Consider the following 23,511-nt stretch of genomic DNA (forward strand, 5'->3'; position numbering starts at 1 on the left):
TTGGAGCCTCCAGGGCTTGCTTAGTGAAGATCAGAGAAGAGGGCAGTAGGGGACCCACACACAAGCACTTCAGCTCTTCTGAGCTTTGGCACTCCTCCAGTTCCGAAAAGCACGACAGTGCCCTCAGCTGCTCCACAAAGAAGAAGAGGAGCAACGAAGCGGCAGGTGACTTTTGCCCAGGAGCGGTGGAGTTGGAGTTTCGTTGACTTTTTTTTTTTCTTGCAGGCTCTTAAACCGGCCCCCCTCCCTACAGATCCCTGCAGGAGGACGGTGAACAAGTGAGGATTTCTTTGACTGGCATAATGATGGCCTTGTGTTGGACTAGGAGGGGCTGATGGTGCAGGAAGACTGACTGAAAGGGAGGGAAGGAGAAGGGAGGGAGGGAGAGGGAGAGAGAGAGAGAGAGAGAGAGAGAGAGAGAAGTAGGTGGAAGAGCAGAGACGGAGGGGAAGAGTGGGGAGAGAGAGCCAGGCTGAGTGGAGTAGATAGAGAAAAAAGGAAGTCAGAGAGAAAGACAGAGAGAGAGAGAGAGAGAGAGAGAGAGAGAGAGAGAGAAATTGGGAAAAACTCACAATTTCGAAACTTCACAGCACAGCACATCTCTTCCATGCTTGCAAGAACCTGGAATTTCTCCTACTTTCGGATTTCTTTGGCTATTTTCGGAGGGGTCATCAGGTTTGTGTTCAGATATCTTTAAAGATTAGTCTACAGTTTGCATCGTGTTGAACAGGACCAGTAAGCAGTGTGTGTACATATAGAGTCGATAAATGCATCACTGATAAACACTGATAATGACTTATGGTGATATTGTTGTGGCTTATGGTTTTATTCATATGGCATTTAATTTCATTTCATTTTTGGCATTTAGCAGACGCTCTTATCCAGAGTGACTTACAAGGTCACTCGTATTACGGAGGTGGGCCAATGTAGTGTTAGGAGTCTTGCCCAAGGACTCTTATTGGTATAGTGCAGCATAGTCACCCAGACTGGGAATCGAACCCCAGCCTCCCACATGGTGTGGTAGCTCAGTGGCAGGTAGTGGTGTTATCTATTGCGCCACACCAACCACCATCATATGGCATCATATGTGGTTTATACATCATTATACAGTCAAATGAGAAACGTATGGGCATTTTTTGGACCCTCATTTCAACAATGTTGAGAAAGTATAATTCCTAGAAATGCAATTGTGTTCGGTCTCTTTTCGATGGTGGAGATAATGACATCGGTTGACATCAACTACGGCAGCTGGAGTGGGAGCTCTTGCCAGGACGGCCTGACCTGGCCATGCTGGCTGTTGCTCCACTGATCTTCACCACTCACTTCAACAATCAAGAGTGGACCAGATTAAACGTCTGAGGATTAAATAAGACAGGCTCCTCCAGAATGCTCTCTGACCATGTTCTAATCATTCGCAGCCTATTTGGAACCCCTGACAGTGTTGAAGTCAAGACCGCCAGAGCCGAGTCCAAGTCCGAGGCCGATTCTCAGTCTACGTTCTTGTCTGTACTTGTGTTCTGTGGACTTGTGAAACGGCATCAGTTGCAGCCCAAGTACTGCTCCATTCATAAGCTCACATCTAGCTGAAGTATAGTCCGTTATGGAGGATTCCTCAGGACGTGAGTTGTTTGGGCTACTATCCCAGAAAGCATTTCTCCAATTGCAAAATTACCGTACAGCCCATCCTCCTGTCCTTGAAGTTTGTCGAACTTGCCACCAGTCCACCAGTGTGGACTTGGCATACTTTGTATTGAGAACCCCTCCCCCCCAAGAACGGGACACATTGAGCCTTATCGAGACTTACAACCGAGACTTTTAGTAGTCAAAGCCAAGTCAAGGCTGAAAGCGGGAGTGGCCGAGATTTTTTTCATCAATTAAAAATAAGAAAATGGATTAAATTAGTTTATTATTTATTGTACATTAGAATCAGGAGCCAACGGTTCAAAGTTTAGACTTTTTAAGGAGTAATAAATGTGTGGGGGGTGTTCACACAAGAATCATTGTTCCAATGAAGATTCACCCCTTAACACTCCAAGCCTTATCACACACTAAGGTGTATTCTTCAGTAACTACAGGGACTTCTGTACAAACTGGTTGGACTATTAGCAGTAGCAGTTTGTAATAACACCTTTGGCCCACTGGTGGTCCATAGGCTGTTTTAAGGAGTCAAACTCCCAGATGTTTAAATATGTTTAAAAAAAAACAATCAAAGGTTTGAATTGGGTTGAATTGAGTTGCTATCCTTGGAAGTGTTGTCTTACTCAGCCTTTATTTAGCAGCTATTATGAGCTTTATGCCGTTCACCATTCTTGGCAAGCGTAGCCTTGAGAAACTGGGCCATCTTCGTGTTATCTGAGCTGCTGGAAGAAAAATGGAAACTTTCTGCTGCAGTGGTGAGAGGGATGGAATGAGAGCGAGAACTGAAGAACTTGGTAAAAGCCAAGTTAGTCCCCCTCTGAACAGAGCAGGCCATTGAGGCAGGAGAGCTTTCTATGATCAGATGCACTTTTGAAAAAAGGAAGTTCCCCTGGTTTTGTGGCCTTTGGTTCTAATAATCAAGGCTTTGTTCAGCACTGTCAAAGCAATGAGGACATCCCGTAATAATCTAGTCTCACAGTATTTGCCCTCGACCCCAATTCTGTGGCATGCATCCATGTGCCCAACTAATTGTCTGAGCTCAGGTCCAGAGTTCTCATCAGGCTGAGGTGTTTCTGTAATGTGGCTTTGTAGGAACAAGGAATTTGGAAGCAAGTCTGGAATTGGAAAAAGATCTGAGCAGTTCAGATTCATCTCGCTCCATCTGTCAAACATCGCATCGTCTGTGCAGAGCAGATTTAATGTGTGGTATGCTTTGGATCGTGACCAGTTGTTCCTTTCTTACCAGACCTTTCTCACTCCATCAGTCTGGGACAGATTCGTCTTCATCTTATCTGAATCTGGATTTTTCAGAGCTCTGCCAGTGTAACCTTAGACCAGTTGGCTCATATCTTCTGATGGACGCTCTGAGGTCATGCTGGTGGCACATCTAGCTCTACATCTTGCATGGTGTTCTTTGCTATAGCTTTCCTTCATGACTGCTGTGGTCTTTGGTGATCTTTGAGGGTGTTTGATACTTGGTAAAAATGGTGGATTTGTATTTGTATCTCATGATATGTCTCTAAATGATCAATATTCATTTTATGATGTCCTCCTTTAATGGCATTGACATTCTTTGGTACTTTGAGAAGAAAAGACTCTCAATGTAGCAGCAGAAATGGCCAATGGCCAGCAATGGGGTTGCATAAATGTAAATAAAGTTTTATAACATACTATATTTTAGCCCTAAAATGCTTAAAAAATAATAAGTAATATATCGTCACCGTAATGCTTCTCCAACATCTAGTAGAAAGCCTTCTTCCTTGGAAAGAAGAGATATTTACTCTAAAAAAAAGCAGGATCACCTCTTTTTTTAATACCCTTGCTTTGAGAAAAAAAACTAGGGCCTAAAACTAAGTTTCTTAATGAATCATGGGGGTGTTTTGGGCACAACGTGCATTAAACCAATCAGCATACCACTTGCCATTCCCTTTAAGAGCCAGGTGCGGTCTGACTTTGGCGGATTGCTATGTCAATGACGCAAAGCGGGAGTGTACACACATTGCACACACGCCTGTGTTGACAATTCACTGCCAAGATAGCAACGAACGTCTGACTGTTGACGTCTGCCTAGGCTGTTTTCAGTCAGTGGTGCACCTGTGTTTTTCGTTGCCAAGACAGCAATACGCAATACGTCTTGACCTGAACACACCTCATTTAAAGACCAATAGACTGTTGGCGGGGTGTAAGATAGCAATGAACCTTAGGGTGTGAGAGAGGGCCCCATGAATGGGCAGGTGTCCCAATACTTTTGTCCATGTAATGTACTTATGGCCTGTGCTGTGTATGTCCTGAATCATTTGAAGGGGTGACGTCTGCATATCGTAAGTACTAGGTTCTCATCAGTGAGGACTGTACTTAATACTGAGAACACTCGATTTGAAGAGTGTCATTGAATATAATTACAGTGCCAAGACCTGGTCCTTCTGCTCTACTGCTTCCATATGCATGTGTGCGTTTGTGTGTCTCGCTCTCACAACCAGCTGAAAGAGCACTAGACCACTGGCGCCATAACAGCTGTAACATCTGCATTTCACGCTGCTGCTGCTGTCCACTCTGCTCTTGGATACAAACACACTGACTGGGACATTCTCTACACACTGTTTACATAGTTGCTGAAGGTCATTACTCAACAGTAACCTCCTAGAACTTTGGACGCTTTTCTGCTTTCTGGGGGAAAATGGGGATTTGCTTTCAAATCTTCTGGAAATCAATGAGCCTGGTAATAAGTTTCCCCTCAGCTTACCTCAGATCAGTCAAACCTGAGCTGTGAGGGTTAGGGTGAGGGTGACCATATGTTGATACTCAAAAAATAGGACACTGGGGACATACAGATTCGTATTCAGATTTTTTTTAGGCTGTGGCCAGTTGGCTGTGTTGGGAAGCAGTTTGACCAATGGTTGATGTAGATGCTGGTACAGGTAGATCAGTAGCAGTGGCAAGAAGGCGGGACTTAAGCAGTTTGACCAATAGTTGATGTAGATATTGGTAGTACATGTAGATCAGTAGCGGTGGTGAGAAGGCGGGACTTAAGCAGTTTGACCAATAGTTGATGTAGATGCAGGTGTAAGTAGATCAGTAGTGGTGGTGAGAAGGCGGGACTTAAGCAGTTTGACCAATGGTTGATGTAGATGCAGGTACAGGTGGATCAGTAGCAGTGGTGAGAAGGCGGGACTTAAGCAGTTTGACCAATTGTTGATGTAGATGCTGGTACAGGTGGATCAGTAGCAGTGGTGAGAAGGCGGGACTTAAGCAGTTTGACCAATGGTTGATGTAGATGCTGGTAGTACAGGTGGATCAGTAGCGGTGGTAAAAAGGCGGGACTTAAGCAGTTTGACCAATGGTTGATGTAGATGCTGGTAGTACAGGTGGATCAGTAGCGGTGGTAAAAAGGCGGGACTTAAGCAGTTTGACCAATGGTTGATGTAGATGCTGGTAGTACAGGTGGATCAGTAGCGGTGGTGAGAAGGCAAGACTTAAGCAGTTTGACCAATAGTTGATGTAGATGCAGGTGTATGTAGATCAGTAGTGGTGGCGAGAAGGTGGGACTTAAGCAGTTTGAACAATGGTTGATGTAGATGCAGGTACAGGTGGATCAGTAGCAGTGGTGAGAAGGCGGGACTTAAGCAGTTTGACCAATGGTTGATGTAGATGCAGGTACAGGTGGATCAGTAGCAGTGGTGAGAAGGCGGTACTTAAGCAGTTTGACCAATGGTTGATGTAGATGCTGGTACAGGTGGATCAGTAACAGTGGTGAGAAGGCGGGACTTAAGCAGTTTGACCAATATTTGATGTAGATGCTGGTTCATGTAGACCAATAATGGTGATGAGAAGGCGGGACTTAAGCAGTTTGACCAATGGTTGATGTAGATGCTGGTACATGTAGACCAACTTCTTAAGACACATGTTTAGATGAAGATCCAAGCAACAGCTATTTAAGCATCCCCAGCACCTGTTGTCCAAACCTGCTGTCTGGTTTTTGGGCTTGGACATATGGTTCTAGGATAAATCCATCTACTGAATGGTTCCTTTGAAAAAGTTGGGAACTTCTATGGCATGGCTGCAAATAAACCATTTCGGTACCTTCAGTTTTCCTGCAGAGTGCACAGCATGGCCTCCAGCTGTTGTGTCCCTGTAATGGTCCATCCACATACCAGAGCAAATGGGTCAAACAGTGAGCCTCACTAGTACCTCTTCTTTGTAAACACTGGAGTCATATGATGCAGGCCCGAATGAGGAGTTTCTGAATTTCATCACAACAGAAAGTGAAGTGCTCCAAAGACGGTTGGGGAGGGGAAAAAAAAAGAGTAAAAGAGTAGAAGAGTTGGAGGCGGGATGGAGGAAGGAGGTCACGGGCGAGATTTCCATTAGCTAAAGATGTTTCCAAAGCTGTTTCCTCTCCCTCGTTTCCACCACCTCCTTCTGCTCCTCAATCCTCCTTCACATTTGTAGTGCTCAGACTGTGGCAATTGCCCTCGTCACGCTCTCTCTGCTCCTCAGCCTGGGCCTGGTAAATTTGTGGCTTCTTCTGTTGTCTGTACTCAGTGCTAACTGATGTGCGCCGTAACATTTGCAGAGGAAAATAAAGCGGGGGTGACTCGAGGACACTTGACTTCGAGGGAATAGCTCATTAAGGCTCTGTCGCTTTTCTGTGTAGCGGTTGAAAAGGTGAGTGTTGACGTCTTTCTTGTTTTGAGTGGAGGGGGGTGATGGGGTGGGGTGAGGGTATGGGGGGGCTTGTTGAGGCTGGAGGCCCACTTTTCTGGCACTCGGTGGATGAATTGAAATTCCTGGCCCTGGGATTTCCTTTGTCAGCGGTTTTCGGTTGGAGATTAGCTGGGAAACATGAGGGGGTTTCAACTGGGAGTCCAGCAGGGAGGCTGGACACTATACTTGGAACACCTGGGCAAGTGCAGCTCAGCACTGTATGCTATGCAGACTTTCCTGGCTTGGCTTTATTTAGGGAATCTTAATGATTTGGCGCAATCAAGCAAGCATAAATCACAATGAATATTATATATATATATGAGCTTTATGGAATTTCATAGAATTTCCTAAAGCTTTATGGGGGTTTCTAGAACCCATTCAACATAATATGACATGAAAACACCATCATACGTAAGGGGCGCTGTTCACTTCAATTACAGTACAGTATGTGTTCAAATGGTCAGGCTAGATCACTGGTTCTCAAACCAGTCCTCAGAGAACCCCAGACTTCAACTCAACTTGCAGTGGATGCAACCTTTAAAAATGTATTCTTCAAGTTAATTCTTTAGTAAAGACTTAGAACCCAAAGGTTCTTCATATACAAATTTTTCATAATGGCTCTATACAGCACCACAAAGTGCCATATGGACGGTGTGAGTAATTTAGTCGATATCTCATCCTATGAAGTAGAATTGGACTTTGGCCAAACTGTTAAACCCTGCAACAGTAGCTACTTCTTTGTTGCAGGAGCATGAACTGGTCAATGTCCACCAGACATCATGACCTCTTAAAGGAGGCAGGTGGTTCTTAAAGTTGGCAGTGCTGTAGGGTGGAGCACACTGGGGAAATACGGGCGTCTGTTGTGGTTTGGACTTTGTGGCTGGGGGGCTTCTAGTAGGCCTAGGTTGTAGGGCCCGTGGCTATGTGTATGTATGAGGGTAGGAGGAAGTTAAAGTTTAGCTGCAGGTACATGTAGACCAATAGTGGTGACTGTGAGAAGGCGAGACTTAAGCAGTTTGACCAATGGTTGATGTAAATGCAGGTACATGTAGACAAATAGTGGCGGTGAGAAGGCGGGTCTTAAGCAGTATGACCAATGGCTGATGTAGATGCAGGTACATGTATAGCAGTAGTGGCGGTAAGAAGGCGGGGCTTAATCAGACATGTTGAAAGCTGTAGAAACCTACAAACAGAATATGTGGCAACTGTAGTAACAAACGCTGACCTGGAATCAGTGCAAAATTCTGGATATTTTACAAAATTTAGAAATCAAGGATGTGTGGCGTTCACATCTCAAAAATAGAGGACATGTCCAGGACTAAGAGGACGTCTGGTCTCTTTTTTGAGGAAGGTAAGTTCAGCACTGAACTTGCTCCATATGCACCATCATTACGTGTTGTTCTGCTAGACCTACACTCTTGAAAAAGGGGGTACTTCAAGGGTGCTTTAAGGGTTCAAGGGTGCATCGGGACAGGCGATGGTTCTACATAGAACCGTGACAGCTCAATGAACCATCTGAATGTATAACTGGTTCTTTGTGTGGTTAAATGCTTGTTCATATACAAAGAACCCCTCTTGTAGATGGTTCTTTACCAAAATGGACTCAAAGAACCCTTTTTCAGTGCTATTTAGAACCCTTTTTCGTTCATTTTTTGACTCTGGTCTGCCTATTTTCCGTACACCGCCTCAAACATGCTCTCCTGCACGGCTTGCCGGAGAACACAGAACCGATTCATTATTCAGCCAGAGCCAAGCGTTTCTTCACTCAGGTTGGGTGGTACTCAGGGACTTTCGCTGCAAAAAGGCAGTGTGTGAGCATGCGAGTGTGCTCTGCTGCTGATGATGGTGGAGGAGGGCCAGGCCCCTTCCCCACTCCTCTGCAGGGATTATGCATGTTGAAAAGAACTCTTTGTGCCGGCAGCGTTGGAATGCCTGTCGAGCTCTGTGTCTTTGGGAAACAAACAGCCAAAGTCAACGGAACATTTGAGCAAGACCTTGTTAGAATATAGTGACTGTTGTGGACCCCCTGAACATGGGGGTGGGTGGGGGGAGTTATGGGGAAAGACTGACTCAATCACTCCTAACAGCAGAATCCCAGCCAGGGATGTGTTAGTCAGGCTTGTGCCTTTACCAGTCACCCACTATAAGCACATGAAAGGCGGCGTTACACTCTGCGCTTAAGTCCAATATCTCCGCATGCCAGGATGTGTCTTAAAGCAGAAAGCCAATCACGTCTTTTTGGAGTAATCGATTACATATTTTCGGTGCTTCTGCTGTCTTTTTTTTATAGATAACAGCAGTGGCAACCCGTGAAGATTGCATTCACATGACATTTATGGCGTTTGTCTGACGCTCTTATCCAGAGCGACTTACATTTCAATCATGTTACACAGGTGGGAGAATGTGGTGATAGGACCCTTGCCCAAGGCCTCTTATTGGTGTAGAGTGCTGTATTTGCCCACCACACTACAGCAACCAACCACTAGTATTATTAGAGCCATTCCTTCAATTTGGGCTGGAAATATCAAAAGGAGACACAACCCACCTTTACAGTAATGCTAATTTCTGCTAGCACACCTTTGGGATTTGACACTGATGCGCATTAACCTTTCCGAGACACTGCAGACAACACACAAGCCTGGAAAAGACCATTAAAGGCCGTAACACACACCCACCACCAGCCATAACATTAGTACCACATGAAAAACATTGATTATCTTCATATACAGCTGCATCTGTCAAGGGGTGGTGGTGTAAAAAGCAGGTCAAGCAATCATACGAATCTGAGCCACTTTGACAAGGGTCAGATGGCTAGACGATTGGGTCAGAACATCTCCAAAACATCAGACAGGCAGGTCTTGAGTGGGCTTTCTGATATACAGTGGTCAGTATGTACCAGAGGTGGTCGATGAAAGGAAAACTATTAAAAAGGTGAAAGGGTCATGGGCACCTAAGGTTCATTGACGTGATCCATAAAGACCCTACCCCCATACTTACAGGAAACCTCCGTCACTTGCTATTTACAGTAGGTTGGTGGTCACTCTTCAGTCCAGCTCCTGAAGGCCTAACCAGTGGGAGAGCTTGCTGGGCTGTATCCACCCAGATCCCAACAGTGAAATAGCAGTATTACTACAGTACGTGCAGAATCTACTGCATTTGATGCACCAAACTGTCACTGTATGTGTTCACTGCACGGCTGGGTTCAAGGCGGAGGCCGAATTCCCTCTGTGGCCAACACAAACGGTGAATATGGTTGCCTTGTCACAGAAGAAGCCCAGAAATCACGTTTTTGGTGCATTACTGAGCTGAACGCTAGGAACTATTCATGAGGTTTTGGTCAGATTTGATCAGTGATTGCAATCATGTAATCATGACCTTCAGTTTCCAGTATTTGGCCCGATTCCCATCAATAGAGATCAATGCCTGGCCCAGCAGGCTTTCCCATATTTGTGTCTAACTCTTTGTCAATAGTAAGACATTGGTATACATTGGAAATTCCAGCGTATGTCACCTGAACACTACAATCTGGGATGTATTAGGGTGTTCATTGGCTATTATTTCTGTAATAGGAAGCACATAAGCAAGTCATTTTGACATTACTTAACAACCGGCCATGGTTGGATCAGTTAAAGACTACACCCTTGACTTTTCTGATATCCAGAGTGCATCCAGTTTCTGCATTTCACAAACTGTCAGACTGCGAGAGCTGGTACTGTGAGGTGGTGATTCTCCTTCTCATTCTTGAAGTTCTTTTGGTTAGACCAAATCATCTCCCTGTGGTTTGGATTTCATCACACTTCAAGTAAGCCCAAACCCATCATCAGAACGGAAAGTCAGTTTAAGCCTCTGTTGTTTACGCACTTCAGAGCTGACGAATTGGTCTTGGGTCTAGTTGAACTTCGTAATGGTTCCTTTTCTGTGGCTTTGGCATGAGTGTCTGGAGCTACACCTCCAATCCCAAGCTGGAGAATGGCAGACAAGTGTCAGACACGGAAAAAAGTAGCTGCCTCGATGCCTCGTCTTGAGTAGGCAGCATGTGCAAGGTTTCGGACGCAGCCAGTGATGCCTCAGCAGTGAAGTGATATGCCCACCAAGGGTTCACAGGAAACAGCCTGCTCGTCCATGTCCTACAGGAAGCCTACATATAGACACGCCAATCTCCTGCTGTTCTTTTTATTCCGCCTCTAGTTTTCCACTGCTTCACTCTGTTGCTTTGGAGGATGGTGGATCTCAGTGAGCTGTGGTCTGGGCATGATCACGCCGTCGGTATTACGCTATTGTACAGGAACGTCTATTGTGCTGTCCCCGTGTGACTGTGTAATTACTGGTCATATTGGAGCTTTCTTTTTTCTACACCAGTGATGGGATCCCATGATGCCAGAAGTTAGAGAATCCCCACAACCATCTATTTGTGCATTGTTGTGGATGCAAGATTGGAATTTGGATGCAGGGTAGGACTTGGGCCTGCTGTCGGGAGTAATCATTACCTTCGAGACTGATGTTGGTTCTGGTATAAAACTGACAAATCTGCTCTGTACATTTTTGGACTTGAAGCAGTGTTACGTGAGAATTGGTATTTTGTTGCCCTTGGGCTCCCCCTACAGGTGGGGAGTGTAATCCACTTTTACTCCAATGTATGCAAATCAAGCTTTGTACAAGCTGAGAGACGTCACTGTAAAGAAAAACAAGAGGATTCATCAGATGTTAGTATGTTTACAACTATTTAAGTCACCTAATAATGAGAAAACTCCAGGTATACCTCAGTAACTCCACAATCATATCTTTATGGTTGCTTAGCAACTACCAACAAACTCACAAAAGAACAGCAAACGTCTTGTGCAGGTTACCGCCGTTAATGCTGTCCTTGAGATTAATTTGGGGTTTCTTCGGCTCCAGCAAATCTGGTCATTTGTTGCCATCCCACAGTTCTGGTGGTCTCTGTCCAAGTCTTGCAGCTTTCATCTGATCAAAGGATTTGAATATGGGAGAACTCTGTAAGCGAGTTCCACAGCTGTTTTCTAGATCGTTTGAGATTGTTGATAACAAGTTTGAGCTGTTGATTGTCTTTGGGTAGGCCCCCTCATCAGCACAGGTCTTGCACCATCGGGACTCTCGCAGATCCTGCTGAACTTTGAGGCAGGGGGCGGAGCCTATCCCTGGGGGTCAGACTTGTGGAGGTGGGGAGGAAAGCGGGAGAGACGTGACGTCACTTCTGAAAGCAGGGAAAAAACGTGTGATTAGAGGACTTTTGAACACAGGTGGCGGCTGCTGATTGGCTGCAGAACGGTGGTGCTACATTCGAGTCTCCTGGTAGAACTTTCGCTAGAGCTTTAATATCTCTCCCTATGAACATCAGAATATTCTAAATGCTAAGTATTTCATAGCAGTTTCTGCAGTATGATTAACAGCAGACTGATAAACAGAGGGTTCGAACCGTTCTCCAGGCGTCTTGTTCCTGCCACCACCGAAGCATCCACCCACCCGGGAGAGAGCAAGGCCTATTGTGCTCTCTCAGGGCTTTGGCTGCATGCATGCATGAGTGGAATTCGAACCAGCGACCCTCTAATTCTCTAAACCTTAGTCCGCTGGACCACTCGAGGTCCCATTGCTTCCCGTTAATATGTTAATAGTATGTGTGCTAACCAGCTAAACCCACTATATTAAGATTAGCCTAAGGTATACACCTTATATCTTAACATTTTAATGATTAATTTCACTACGAATTCCCCTTTAATCCCACCTTCCTTTCCATACAATGGAAATACCTGAATTCTGTTCAGTCTGTCTTTGTGTTTTTGACCGTGGGTAAGAAACAGTAAAGCCCACCTTCTTCCCCATGTGCTTCGATTTTCGTGCTCTGCCTACATTCTTCCGTGTGTCTTCTTGCATGTAGCCCAGTTTACAGCTTCCCTTTGTTCTTGGCAGGCTGCAAGGGCAGGCCATATATTTCTCAGACATTAACTGAAAGGTGCACACAGACACCTTTGATCGCGTCCCTGTGACCTGCACTTGTCTCGGGGTCTTTACGGGGCAGTCAGCTTCCTGCTCCCTTTTGCTCTGCAGTGGAGCTTCAGTCTTCAGGAACAAGGAGGCGTCAGTGCAGCGCACCAGAGATTCCCTTCAGCGTTATAAAACAGCACCAGGTGGCTCTTACAAGTCTCATAATCTTTTTATGGGCTGACTTTAAAGCGCTGAGGCAGAAAGGAAGGCGACCAATGAGCAGAACGATCCCAAGGTGTGCCGTTGGAACTATTTAAGAGAGGTTTTGCGTATTTCTGTAGTTATTTTAATAGTCTGGCTCTTAATAAAGGATCAGACGCATCTGCTATCTCGCTTGCCAAGCTGAGGTTTGTGCGCTGTCCAAAAATGACAGTTACATAATTTGAAAGGATGCCTGATCCGCTGCCTACACATTTCTTCGGCTACCCTTGACTGTTTTGCCCACCCCCCTTGAGCCGTTTCCCTACATACTTGCGGCGCTGTCTAAAATGGTGAGTGCTGTTTAGCTAGCCACATGTTTCCCTGGGTACCAGAGCGGCCATAATCATATGCTCTCAGAAATGTCAAGTATTTCTCTTCTGCCTCTCAATATCCCGTCCACATGCGCAGTGTGTTGCTTTGCACAACCCATTTTCCACATGTGTCGTCCCTACGAACCCATCTTCTGAAGGCTGGTGTCTCCGAAGGAGAAACAAAGGCCTCGGGCATTGTGTTCCCATTCGTCCCACAGCCAGCCAGTGTTCAACCAGCTGCTCAAAGAAAGCTGGGCTGCTGCTTGCCTGCTGAAGACTGCTGCTGCTGTAATAGCATGGATACAGTGATGGCCCTGCTTCATTCATCTGGAAGTGTGATGGCTGAGTCACGTGACCTTTCTAGCTCAGCTTGATGACCACATTCCTTCGGTTTCCAGCGTCCTTTACTGCTGTGAACACTGGTTCTTGTCATCAACCAGTAATGAGGTTGCTTGGTGAGATGCCGCAGAATAGTAGTTCTCATACTTTGTACAGTCCTGCACTCCCTCAGGCTTTAAACCTCCTGCTGTGGCATGCGTGGCATTAGGCCTAATCTAGAATGGGTCCCTCGTAATATCAAATATGCTGTTTGTACTTCAGCAGACAGATGTCTGAGGTGTTTAGATCTTTCGGTGAGTCTGTCTTCAGCTAGCTGAATGCAAATCTCATGCAATCATTTTTTAAAAGAGCCACATCAACACTGGGAGTAGCTATGTGGATACGCTTACCCAGGGTCGGGCTAAAAACAGGGCAATCAACATACCGTTCAGATTTGGCTTAGCTCTCTATATCACAAGCTGGCGTATTAGAAGTATACTGCCCCCTATCTGAGCAGCTAAACCCAGTACATTTGCAAAAGCAGACTTTCAGAAGACAGCCATGGGTTATAAATGTGTAAGTGTTTCTTGGCATACTCAAAAATGCACTGCAGCTGCCAAAACACTTAAACCAACTGCATCATGAGTGTAACATATGAGTTAAAAGTTTGGACACACCTTAAATCGGTGTGGTTTTTCATTATTTGAACATTTGCATTGTAGATTATACTACAGTCATCCAAACTATGAAGAAAAACATTATTTAGTAAACAAACAAAAGGTTGAACAAACCAGATTATGTTTTATATTTTAAATTCTTCAAAGCAGGCACTTCTTGTTTAGATGGCAAAAAATGCACGTCTTGGCTTAACAGCTGTGCCTGGTCAAAAGTTCATTTCTTAAATTTCTTGCCCTCCTTATGTGTCTGAGACTATCAGTCATGTTGTGAAGAGGTAGGTTTGGCAAGAACTACTCGACTACGTAAAGAAAAAACACAGTCCATCGTTACTTTAGGAAACGAAGGTCAGTCAATCCGAAAAAGTTTGACAACTTTGAAAGTATCCTCAAGTGCAGTTGCAAAGGCCATCAAACGCTATGATGGCTTTCCTCAGGACCGCCAAGTTAACACCACCAGATAATCCAGATGATAGCCAACCTTTTAAGTTCTACATGATTCCTTACTACAATGCAGGAGAAATAAAATCAAATAATATAAAAACACTGAATGAGAAGGTGTGTCTAAACTTTTGACTGGTACTGTATATATTTGACTGGTCCTCATTTGAGTAGCTGGGAACCTAAGGACAGAAAGGCTAGTGTAGCAGACTACAGTTGACAGCTGAGCAAGGGAGTATAAGAGAATGAGTTGCGAACTCAAGGTTCTCAGGGAACCAAATGTTTTTCTTGTACTGTCTCACAGCAAACAACCCTCTTGACATCTTTATTTTTCAGTAGTATGGAGGGAGAAGTGTGTGTGAGTGTATGTGTTAGCAGATAGCATTAGTGTGTGCGGTGCTTACCGCCAGGTGGAGGTCTAGGATCAGGCAGCTGGCAAAAGAAGATAACCAGCCAGCAAAAATCCTCTTATCTCCTCCCCTTATTCCAGAACTCAAATTCCACCGATGAATAGTCCTCAGTGCCGCAGGGCAGGAACCAGTAGGCTGTTATTACACTACTCTCTGAGAGCGTGCCTCTCCTGCATTTCCATATTCTGCAACTCCTGCCAACTAATCACTTTGTCTTTACCCATTTAGTATTTATTAGGCATACGAAGCAGGATCCTGAAGGAAATTCCATTATTCTACCAGCAGGAATGCACCGAAGAGACTCAACGTGCCAAGCTTCCTCCGCATGGTTCAAACCACTGCTGGCTAATATGAAGTAGGGGATTAGGTGGTGAAAGATCCACATTCCTAGCAGCGCAGTCACTTCTTCCCTCCAGAGACGAGTCTGTCAGGAGTCCTTGCTCCCCCTTTCAAACCACAAGGCTACTGCTCAGATCGGCTGACTGCTTTTCCCTGTGCAGCTATCTAAAACCTGCCTCGCCTGCTCCAGCGGATCCTCAGTGGAGCCCCGGATCTTGCAGTTTGCTAGATCTACAGCACTTTAGTCAGCCCATCAGGTAATTAGCAAGCCCTTCATGAGCCAAGTCCAGAGTGGACTCTTAAATCAGTGATTTCCAAGCCTTAGTAAAGGAGTACTCCTGCCCGGTCCTGCTTATTTTGGTGGAGAGCTTGCTGTAAAGGCCTTGGCTGCAGCTTTAATCAGGCCTGAAGTTACGGTTTGTACCTGAGCCCAGCCTGACCCACAGCAATGTGTACTGAGAATCCAATCTGAACAACATCAGCAGATTTCCAGTCCGAACTGACCTCAACTTGATTGAGCAACATGCCAAATATTTGATCTGGATAAACTTCATAATGTGGTGTTCTCGTACTAAAGGCCTATTCACACCAAGTCCAAGACAAAAAAAGATTTTAACATGAGCCCACCTGAGCCCAGTGTGTAATGAGTTTGAATCCGATCTGAACTGGACTACCCAACTCAACCTGTACCACATCATCGGATTTTGAGTCTGGATGTGATTCTTTTTTACATAGTTGGACCTTTACACCAAGTATGATATATGTTTGCCTGGTGTGTTTTGTAAACGGGGTCAGAAGCTCCATAGTTCTCGTAAATTTGCACTCTTTCTAGTTCTCTGCTCCCTGTTTGCTTTTGCTCTCGCTAATTTCCCTCCTCCACACAAGCACTCATTAGCATGGGAAGTTCACGGTTCTTTGTGGACATGAACAGACTAGGATGCACCAAGACAAACTTGAACGATAGTTCTCATCGACAAGATACCACACATACACACTAGTGAGTAAACACAAACACAGTGATCGTGAGCACACATGCCCGGAGCAGTAGGTAGCAATCGCTGTGATACCCAGGAAGCAGAGAGGTTTAAGGGCCTTGCTCAAGGGCCCAACAGTGGCAGCTTGCCGAGCCTGGGTTTCGAACCCACAACCCTGTCATCAATAGCCTGGAGCTCTAACCGCTGAGCAATGTTATCTGCCGCTCTTCAGATATGCTTTTGTGTTCTGCTACGAACAAGATGAGCTGTTTCTCCACTGTCTGGACGCTCATTTGTTTGGTCTGCAACCATGACGGCAACAGAGCTCTGATTGGTCAGCCTGATTTTAACACGTCTGCACAATGTAGAAAAATGGACTAATACAGGTGTGTCTGTCCAGAAAAACCAAAGCCAAGGCAAATTGCAGGGTCATGCACTTTTAGCTGCCCTCGTCAGTGCCTGTTCAGCCATCTAAGCTTGTCGAATCAGCATGCTGAAAGCTCAATATCAGTTATCCTTGGTTAGCACTAGTTCTTTGACGTGTCAAAGCATGACTGATCCCACTAATTAGCTAATCAACAAGCCCTTCCTGTTTCAATGGCTGCGTTAGAGCAGGATAACAACATATGCAGGGTGGATGTATTCCAGAGCCAAAGGTGAGAACCAATGCATGAAACCTTCTCACAGCATAGCCAATATGTCAACAGGACAACAGGATGGGTCTGGACTCTGGTACTGGTACATTCAGCCCCAGAATGCTCCCCAGCTGCTATTTACGACACTGCAGCCTCAGACACTGGAAGAAAGAATGCACGATTTGCCACGCATGCTCTACCCTGGTATGGCCGGCTCATTTCAGAGACCGGCTTGTTTGTGTCCTCGCTGTGATTGTGGCCTGCGGTTTGGAGAGCCCATTCAGAGCTTTCTTTCGTATGCCCTGCAATCAGCCAATTATCCAGCCCTGTCCCAGTCCATCTGCTCTCTGCCGAGAAAACAGGTGTCTTTGAGAGATTCTCCTTCATCCGAACACAAAACACACTCGCAGCATGTCAGAAATTAGCATTGTATTTACTAAAGCTGTAGCTAATCACACAAATGGTGCGTAGCCTCGCCTATTAGTGTCAAACTTGTGAGGTGGCATGTGCTAGCCTTCACCAGCCTCCTAACTGGGGTTTTAATTGTAAGACCTATTATTCAGTAATACTGAATACTGTCCCATATACAGGCCTTCAGGGTCTGAAGGTAGGCTCTCCATTACATATTGTATGGGCCCCATTTACAGGCCTTTAGGGTTTGAAGGTAGGCTCTCCATGACATATTGTATGGGCCCCTTATACAGGACTTTAATGTCTGAAGGAAGGCTCTATATTACATATTGTATGGGCCCAATAAACAGGTCTTTAGGGTCTGAAGGTAGGCTCTGCATGACATATTGTATGAGCCTGTATACAGGTCTTTAGGGTCTGAAGGAAAACTCCCCATGACATATTGTATGAGCCTGTATACAGGTCTTTAGGGTCTGAAGGAAAACTCCCCATTACATATTGTATGAGCCCCATATACAGGCCTTTAGGATTTGAAGGTAGGCTCTCCATGACATATTGTATGGGCCCCATATACAGGTCTTTAGGGTCTGAAGGAAAACTCTCAATTACATATTGTATGGGCCCCATATACAGGCCTTTAATGTCTGATGAAGGCTCTCCATTACATATTGTATGGGTCCCATTTACAGTTCTTTAGGGTCTAAAGGAAGGCTCTACATTACATCTTGTATGGGCCCCATTTACAGTTCTTTAGGGTCTAAAGGAAGGCTCTACATTACATCTTGTATGGGCCCATAAACAGGCCTTTAGGGTCTGAAGGAACGCTCTCCATAACATATTGTATGGGCCCCATTTACAGGTCTTTGGGGTCTGAAGGAAGACTATGTCTAGATGTCTAGACAACTGGGTCAGAGCATCTCCACTAAATCAGCCAGATCTTGGGGGCTCTTTTTGGTATGCAGTGGTCAGTACCTACCAAAAGTGCACCAAAAGGACAACCGATAAACTATTGACAGGGTAATTGATGCCCAAGGCCCCAAGAGGCCCCACCTCTCAACTTACAAAACCTAAAGGACTACAGGACTCAACGTCTTGCTGCCAGATACCACAGGACACCTTTAGTGGTATTGTGGAGCCCATGCTTTATGGCTAATCGGCATACACTGTGATGTTACTTCTGTGTAGACTGACATCAGACCCAGTCGCAATCGTAGGAACCTACTATCTGCCTTCCGAATGCTCTCTCATTGTGTGCACTCCGCTGACCTACATACAGTGGCTTCATTGTTCCCGGTTCTGATTTCGCACGTTCGCTCTGTCTAAGCGCAGGCTTGCTCTGAAGTTCCTTCTTGCTATTCGGCATCCTCACTTGCTTGTTCCCCCTCCTTTATTTATCTCCTTCTCCATCATTTTTTTTTGACTTGCACTCCAGCATCTGTTATCAGGGTTTTTGGCTGGTGGGCAGGAATGCAGGCTCCAGCACAGTGCAGCGTGTACAGACAGGTCAGCGACGCGACTGGGAGGCAGAATCTCCTGTCTCTGTGAAGAGGAGACGACTAGCAGACCATAATACATGCAGTCAGTTCTCTCTTGAACGGCTAAGGGCCACTGGTTAGTTGAGGTACGAGGGACTGTGTTTACTGGACAACTGGCAAAAGGTAAAAGTGACTTGTTTTCTGCTGTGTATCCAGGTGTTCTTGTTGGTCCTACTAGCTCATAGACGACTTGAGCATCATAAGTAACGGCTGTAACTGAATGTAGGCTGTAGATGCATTTGAAGGTGATTTTGGCAGGACTTTCGTGTTTCCCTTTGTGTTATCTTGGGAACTGTTTGAACAACAAGTGCATACATATATCACCATCATTAGAGAGCTTTTACAGCACGCTGAAGGTTCTGAGGCAATATGACACCCTCCCATCCAGCAACCACTTCTGAGATGTGAAGTGTTTCGAGATTTCTCAACAGAGGCACGATCAGGGAGAGTAACTGCAGCAATTACTGAAGCTTTGGTGCAATTTGAGGTTGGAGCTTCTCACATCTGATTTCACCACAAGCACTTCGCAGCGACGGCTGCTCAAAGGAGGTTCTGCCACATTACAGAATCAGGATTTGAGTAGTGTCTATATATAGGCCACGGACAAATATAGCCATTTTTGAATGTGTTGCTTCATTTCTCTCGGCTCCGGTTAAAGAGAAGGTCAGAGCCAGGTAGTGAGTAAGCCGCCAGGAATTCCAGGGGAGGGCAGTGTGTGAGTGTGTGCGGTGGGTGTCGGGTCTCGAGAGATCACGGCTGAGAATGTGTGAATGTTTCTTAGGGCTCAGCTGAATGGGGAAATCCGCCGTATCCGACGCATCTGGTTGTAAACGCTGTCTCCTTTGTGCGAGCCAGGTCCATTAATCGGAGCAGTGGAGTGGCTCAGGGGGAGGGAATCACGGCAGGGCTTGACGAGGGCTCACTCTCACAGAGTGGCGAGTATGAGGGGTGGAACTAACAAGCACCCCCAGGGCTCACATGGGTGGAACGTGGGCTAGGTGAGCTGTGAGGGGGTTTGAATGTACATTTTTAATGAGACTTTCCACATTGGCCCCGTCATTACAGCTCACCCTAATCTCACACGGGTCCCATCTAGGCCCCGTATGCAGTGCACTGATCCCATCTCTGACCTGGGTGGGCATCCGCATGGGGGGCCAATGTGGAAACCTAAGGGCAAACCTTTCTGGTTCCCAATTGAGCCACCCACACATGCTTGCTTTAACAATCATAGGAAAGGCCAGTTGATGCAAATGTCAAAGTATATCAACACTCCTGACTCAGGAGTCAAACCTTGTCCCAAGGAGATGCTGCTTAGCACTCTGAAAATTCAAATAATTGGAAGGCCTTCGTGAAGATGTGGCAGATTCTGAGAGGAGAATAGGTTCTACTGTTCTACTGTTCTACTGTGCAGCGGCACCTGCACAAACAGGACCGGATATACCAGATATTTTGACCTGGGGTGCCCAGATTTTTGCACACCGTCACACATGCTCTTCCACACATTGTATATCTGTCATCCATTTGGCCATGGTTGCGATCCATGTGTGGATTCTCTGGATGCAGATCAAGAATACTTCCTTCTTTAACACATAAGAGCCCGGTTTGCAATATTGCTCAAAATAACTCACTCAGTTAGAGGTCACATGACCTCATCTGTGAATGTTTTATGGTTAAAATCCAGATGCAACATATGTGACGACAACAGTTTCATAGCTTTCGTTCCAGAAATGGGCTCAGAACTGGTTCCAATGTAATAAATTACATTTCATTAAAGTATCTGAATGGTTAAATGGGTTGGAACCGACCCTTAGAGGCAATAAAACAGCCAATGGCAACACTTTGTAAATAAGGTCACATGGGCACACATTCACAGATTGCCCAGTGAGGCACCCAGGATGCTAGTATGTGTCACTTCGGGGCTTCATGAGTTAAAGTGAAGGACAGAGTGCTTTTTAAGGGACGATGACATGGGTCACCATGGGCTGGGTAATGGTTTTAGCATGTAATGGACTCAGCAGGCTCAGCAGACTCACCCGAACAGCAGTTTCAGCATTGGAATACTGTTGCCTTGAACAGTTAACCAGGTTCTTGATGTTCTTTGGTCAATTTTTCTCACTTCCCCCTCTCAGGTGAGAGGAATCTGGCCTAAATTTAGCGATGGCTCTCACAGGAAAGGAAACGTTACTTATCAGAGTGTGGAGGAACTAACAGTTTCAGAACCACATGTAGGCCTGTTGCTTGCTGATAGAGGTAACTAAGCAGTGTGAGATACGCTGTAAGCACTATCCAACAGTACGAACTTTTGTTCGGACAAAAACAGAGCAGTCGTACATTTCTCAAGACCTGCTCTCATGTCCCACAGGATGCTCACGTGTTAGAAGAGGGGACGGAGAACACAGCAGACATGGACCATCTGAACAGAAACCCACCGGACCATGGCCGCCAGACTCATCAGGTGCTACAGGTGAGATCAGTCTGTCAGCTCTGTTTGGGGTCTGAGTTCGGCTTCTTCACTTTGCCAATTTCTCATCACACATCTGCCTTGAACCCTATAATGTTTTCTGAGAGTGTATAACATTTCCATTTCCAATCACGTCATTGAGCAGGCGCTCTTATCCAGAGCGACTTACACACATGCTTCACTGTTCACTCAGAAAATACCCTTAGCTAGTTTGTACAGGCTAGGATCCAAAAGATACCTCTAAGCTTAGATACTACTAAACACAAAAATCAGTATGGATACCATAATACTCGGCACTTCACTTCACTCAAGTACTCTTGGAAGCGATAGGTCTTCAGTCTGCGTTTGAAGACAGCGTTGGACACCCAAAGGAAATTCGTTCCACCACTTCGGTGCAGGACAGAAAAAGTCTGGACGCTTGTCCTCCGTGTATCTTAAAGGATGGCAGGTCGAGCTGAGCCGTACTTGAAGCTGGAAGGGCTCTTGGTGCGGATTGGCTTTTGACTGTTGCCATCAAGTACGGAGGGGCTGGTCCAACCATGGCTTTGTAGGCCAGGGTCAGGGTTCTGAATCTGATGCGGGCAGCAGCTACAGGAAGCCAGTGAAGAGAGAACGCAGCAGAGGAGGTTTAACACGGCTAAACTTAGAATATCTAACTTTCTTAAACAAATGATATTCTACTCAAATAATTAAGCTTTCAGAAGGGAAACAGAGATCATACTAAAGTTCTCCAGGAGAGGAGTAAGGAGGTTAACAGTGACACAGTGCATCATTAGACTACATCTCAATGCACTGTTAAAAGTAAAAGAGCAACGTCTGGAGTTTCTTCAGTTTGAAACTGATGGAACCTCTTAAGGTGTTTTGAGGAAACTTTTTCAAGGATCTCAAAGAACTTCTTAACAGTGTGGAACACCAAGGAAGTCACTGTTCATCCCCTAATTCAACCTCGAGTGAGATCAGTGAGAATGGAAACCAAACAGCAAACATAGAAAACATTAACCTGATAGTGAGACTTTAACCTAATCAGTTGAAGTAATCAGCAACAGTCAGACCAGGAAATAACAGATAAAGCGTGAAATAGGTCCTTACGGGAGATCTGCATCCTGGGGGAGTGGGGGGGGAGTTCCATTCTAGACACATTCTGCACCTGGACCTTATCAAGGTCTTCATGCTCCAAGCTAGGCATAGTAAAGACAGCATTGTCAAATCTACAATGTCAAACGTACACAATTTCTCTTCATGCCAAAAGCACTGACAAAATACTGAATTCTAAAGAGCTGCTACTATCTATATCAGTTAAAAATATAAATCTATCATCTTAATAGTAAATCATATTAACGATATACTACTACGATTCAAATAATGTGCACAACGAACCAGTAACAGCAGCAGCACTTTTAAAATAGGGAATTATGGTTGAAGGCCACCTCAACTCGAGAACTACAGGCTTAATATTATCTCCGGATTTCAGGCTGGACATTATGACTTGGGGGGTGTTCATGAGCAACTTCCAAGACATCCTTGTTCAGGTTTTTAACACCCGAACTTTTTGCTTTTCTGAAGCTCAAATATTCCTGATGAGGTAATCCCTATACTCTATAGTTCATACTCAGTTGTTGCTCTTTGCACCAGCTAGCTAACATTTACTTCACCTTGAGTTCACATCTCCGTCGCTCTCTCTGCAGCGACACACATTCCCCATCCTCAATTTTGATGAGGTAATCCCAACGGCTGGGCTGTTATAACCCTTTATTTGCCCATGTCCTAAAACGGCGTTCCCTATCTCTGAAATCCTCTTACCATCTCTGCAACAGATAGGACTAATTTGATCTAGATACTCTCCTCTGAAATGTTATCGATGGCCAGATTGACCCAACGATCTACCACTGATTCAAGATTAGTACCAGAACTGCTGAGCTGAGAAAAGACTGTAGATGGAGTAGAATAATACTAATGAAAGAATAAACAGGACGAGATGAATGCAGTGTGTAATCAGCACATATTCGGGAAAGCCATCAGTAATGTCCTCATTTGCTGCCCGACTCTAATAAAAGAATGCAATATCTTCTGGAGGAGGATGTCATGGCAAGATAGCAAAAAGAAAAGATTCGGCAATTCCTTCCCAGGCGCTCGCAGCTCCCACCGTTACCATGACTACCACCCCTTACTTGCCTTTGAACGTTCCAGCCTTTTTTTTTTTTCTCCCTCTGGTCTCGAGGCATAGCAGAAGGGAAGCTCACACACTTGGCGCAAAGCAGTGTATGAGCTAAGTGTCCCCATATAGATCAGCACTTCGGAATTTAGAGAGAAATTAAACCTCACTGTAACCCATTATAGCCAGAGATGCACTGATCTGGGTATTGTTGGGCTGCAATGGGATTAAATTGGCCTGTATTAGAATTACAGAGAAATCGAGCATTGATTTTTTGCTGGGTTATGAATTGGGTATTATTAAATAA

The 23,511-nt window shown here is 45.3% G+C and overlaps 1 protein-coding gene across 10 annotated transcripts in view; it reads left to right on the forward strand.

The window, feature by feature from the left end:
- Positions 1-602: 602 nt before the first annotated feature.
- Positions 603-23,511, forward strand: part of phldb1b (pleckstrin homology-like domain, family B, member 1b) — a 102,660-nt gene continuing 79,751 nt past the window's right edge. For 9 of the 10 annotated variants that reach the window (XM_072692211.1, XM_072692214.1, XM_072692213.1 and 6 more), the window contains exon 1: positions 20,957-21,055. In XM_072692211.1, coding sequence (XP_072548312.1) covers positions 20,996-21,055 — 60 coding nt within the window. In that variant the 5' untranslated portion in view covers positions 20,957-20,995. Of the gene's footprint in view, positions 676-20,953; positions 21,056-23,511 lie in introns of those variants that run through there. The other variant, XM_072692218.1, reaches the window with a different exon arrangement.

Source organism: Salminus brasiliensis, chromosome 11 (genome assembly GCF_030463535.1).
Source record: "Salminus brasiliensis chromosome 11, fSalBra1.hap2, whole genome shotgun sequence".
Lineage (NCBI taxonomy): Eukaryota > Metazoa > Chordata > Actinopteri > Characiformes > Bryconidae > Salminus > Salminus brasiliensis.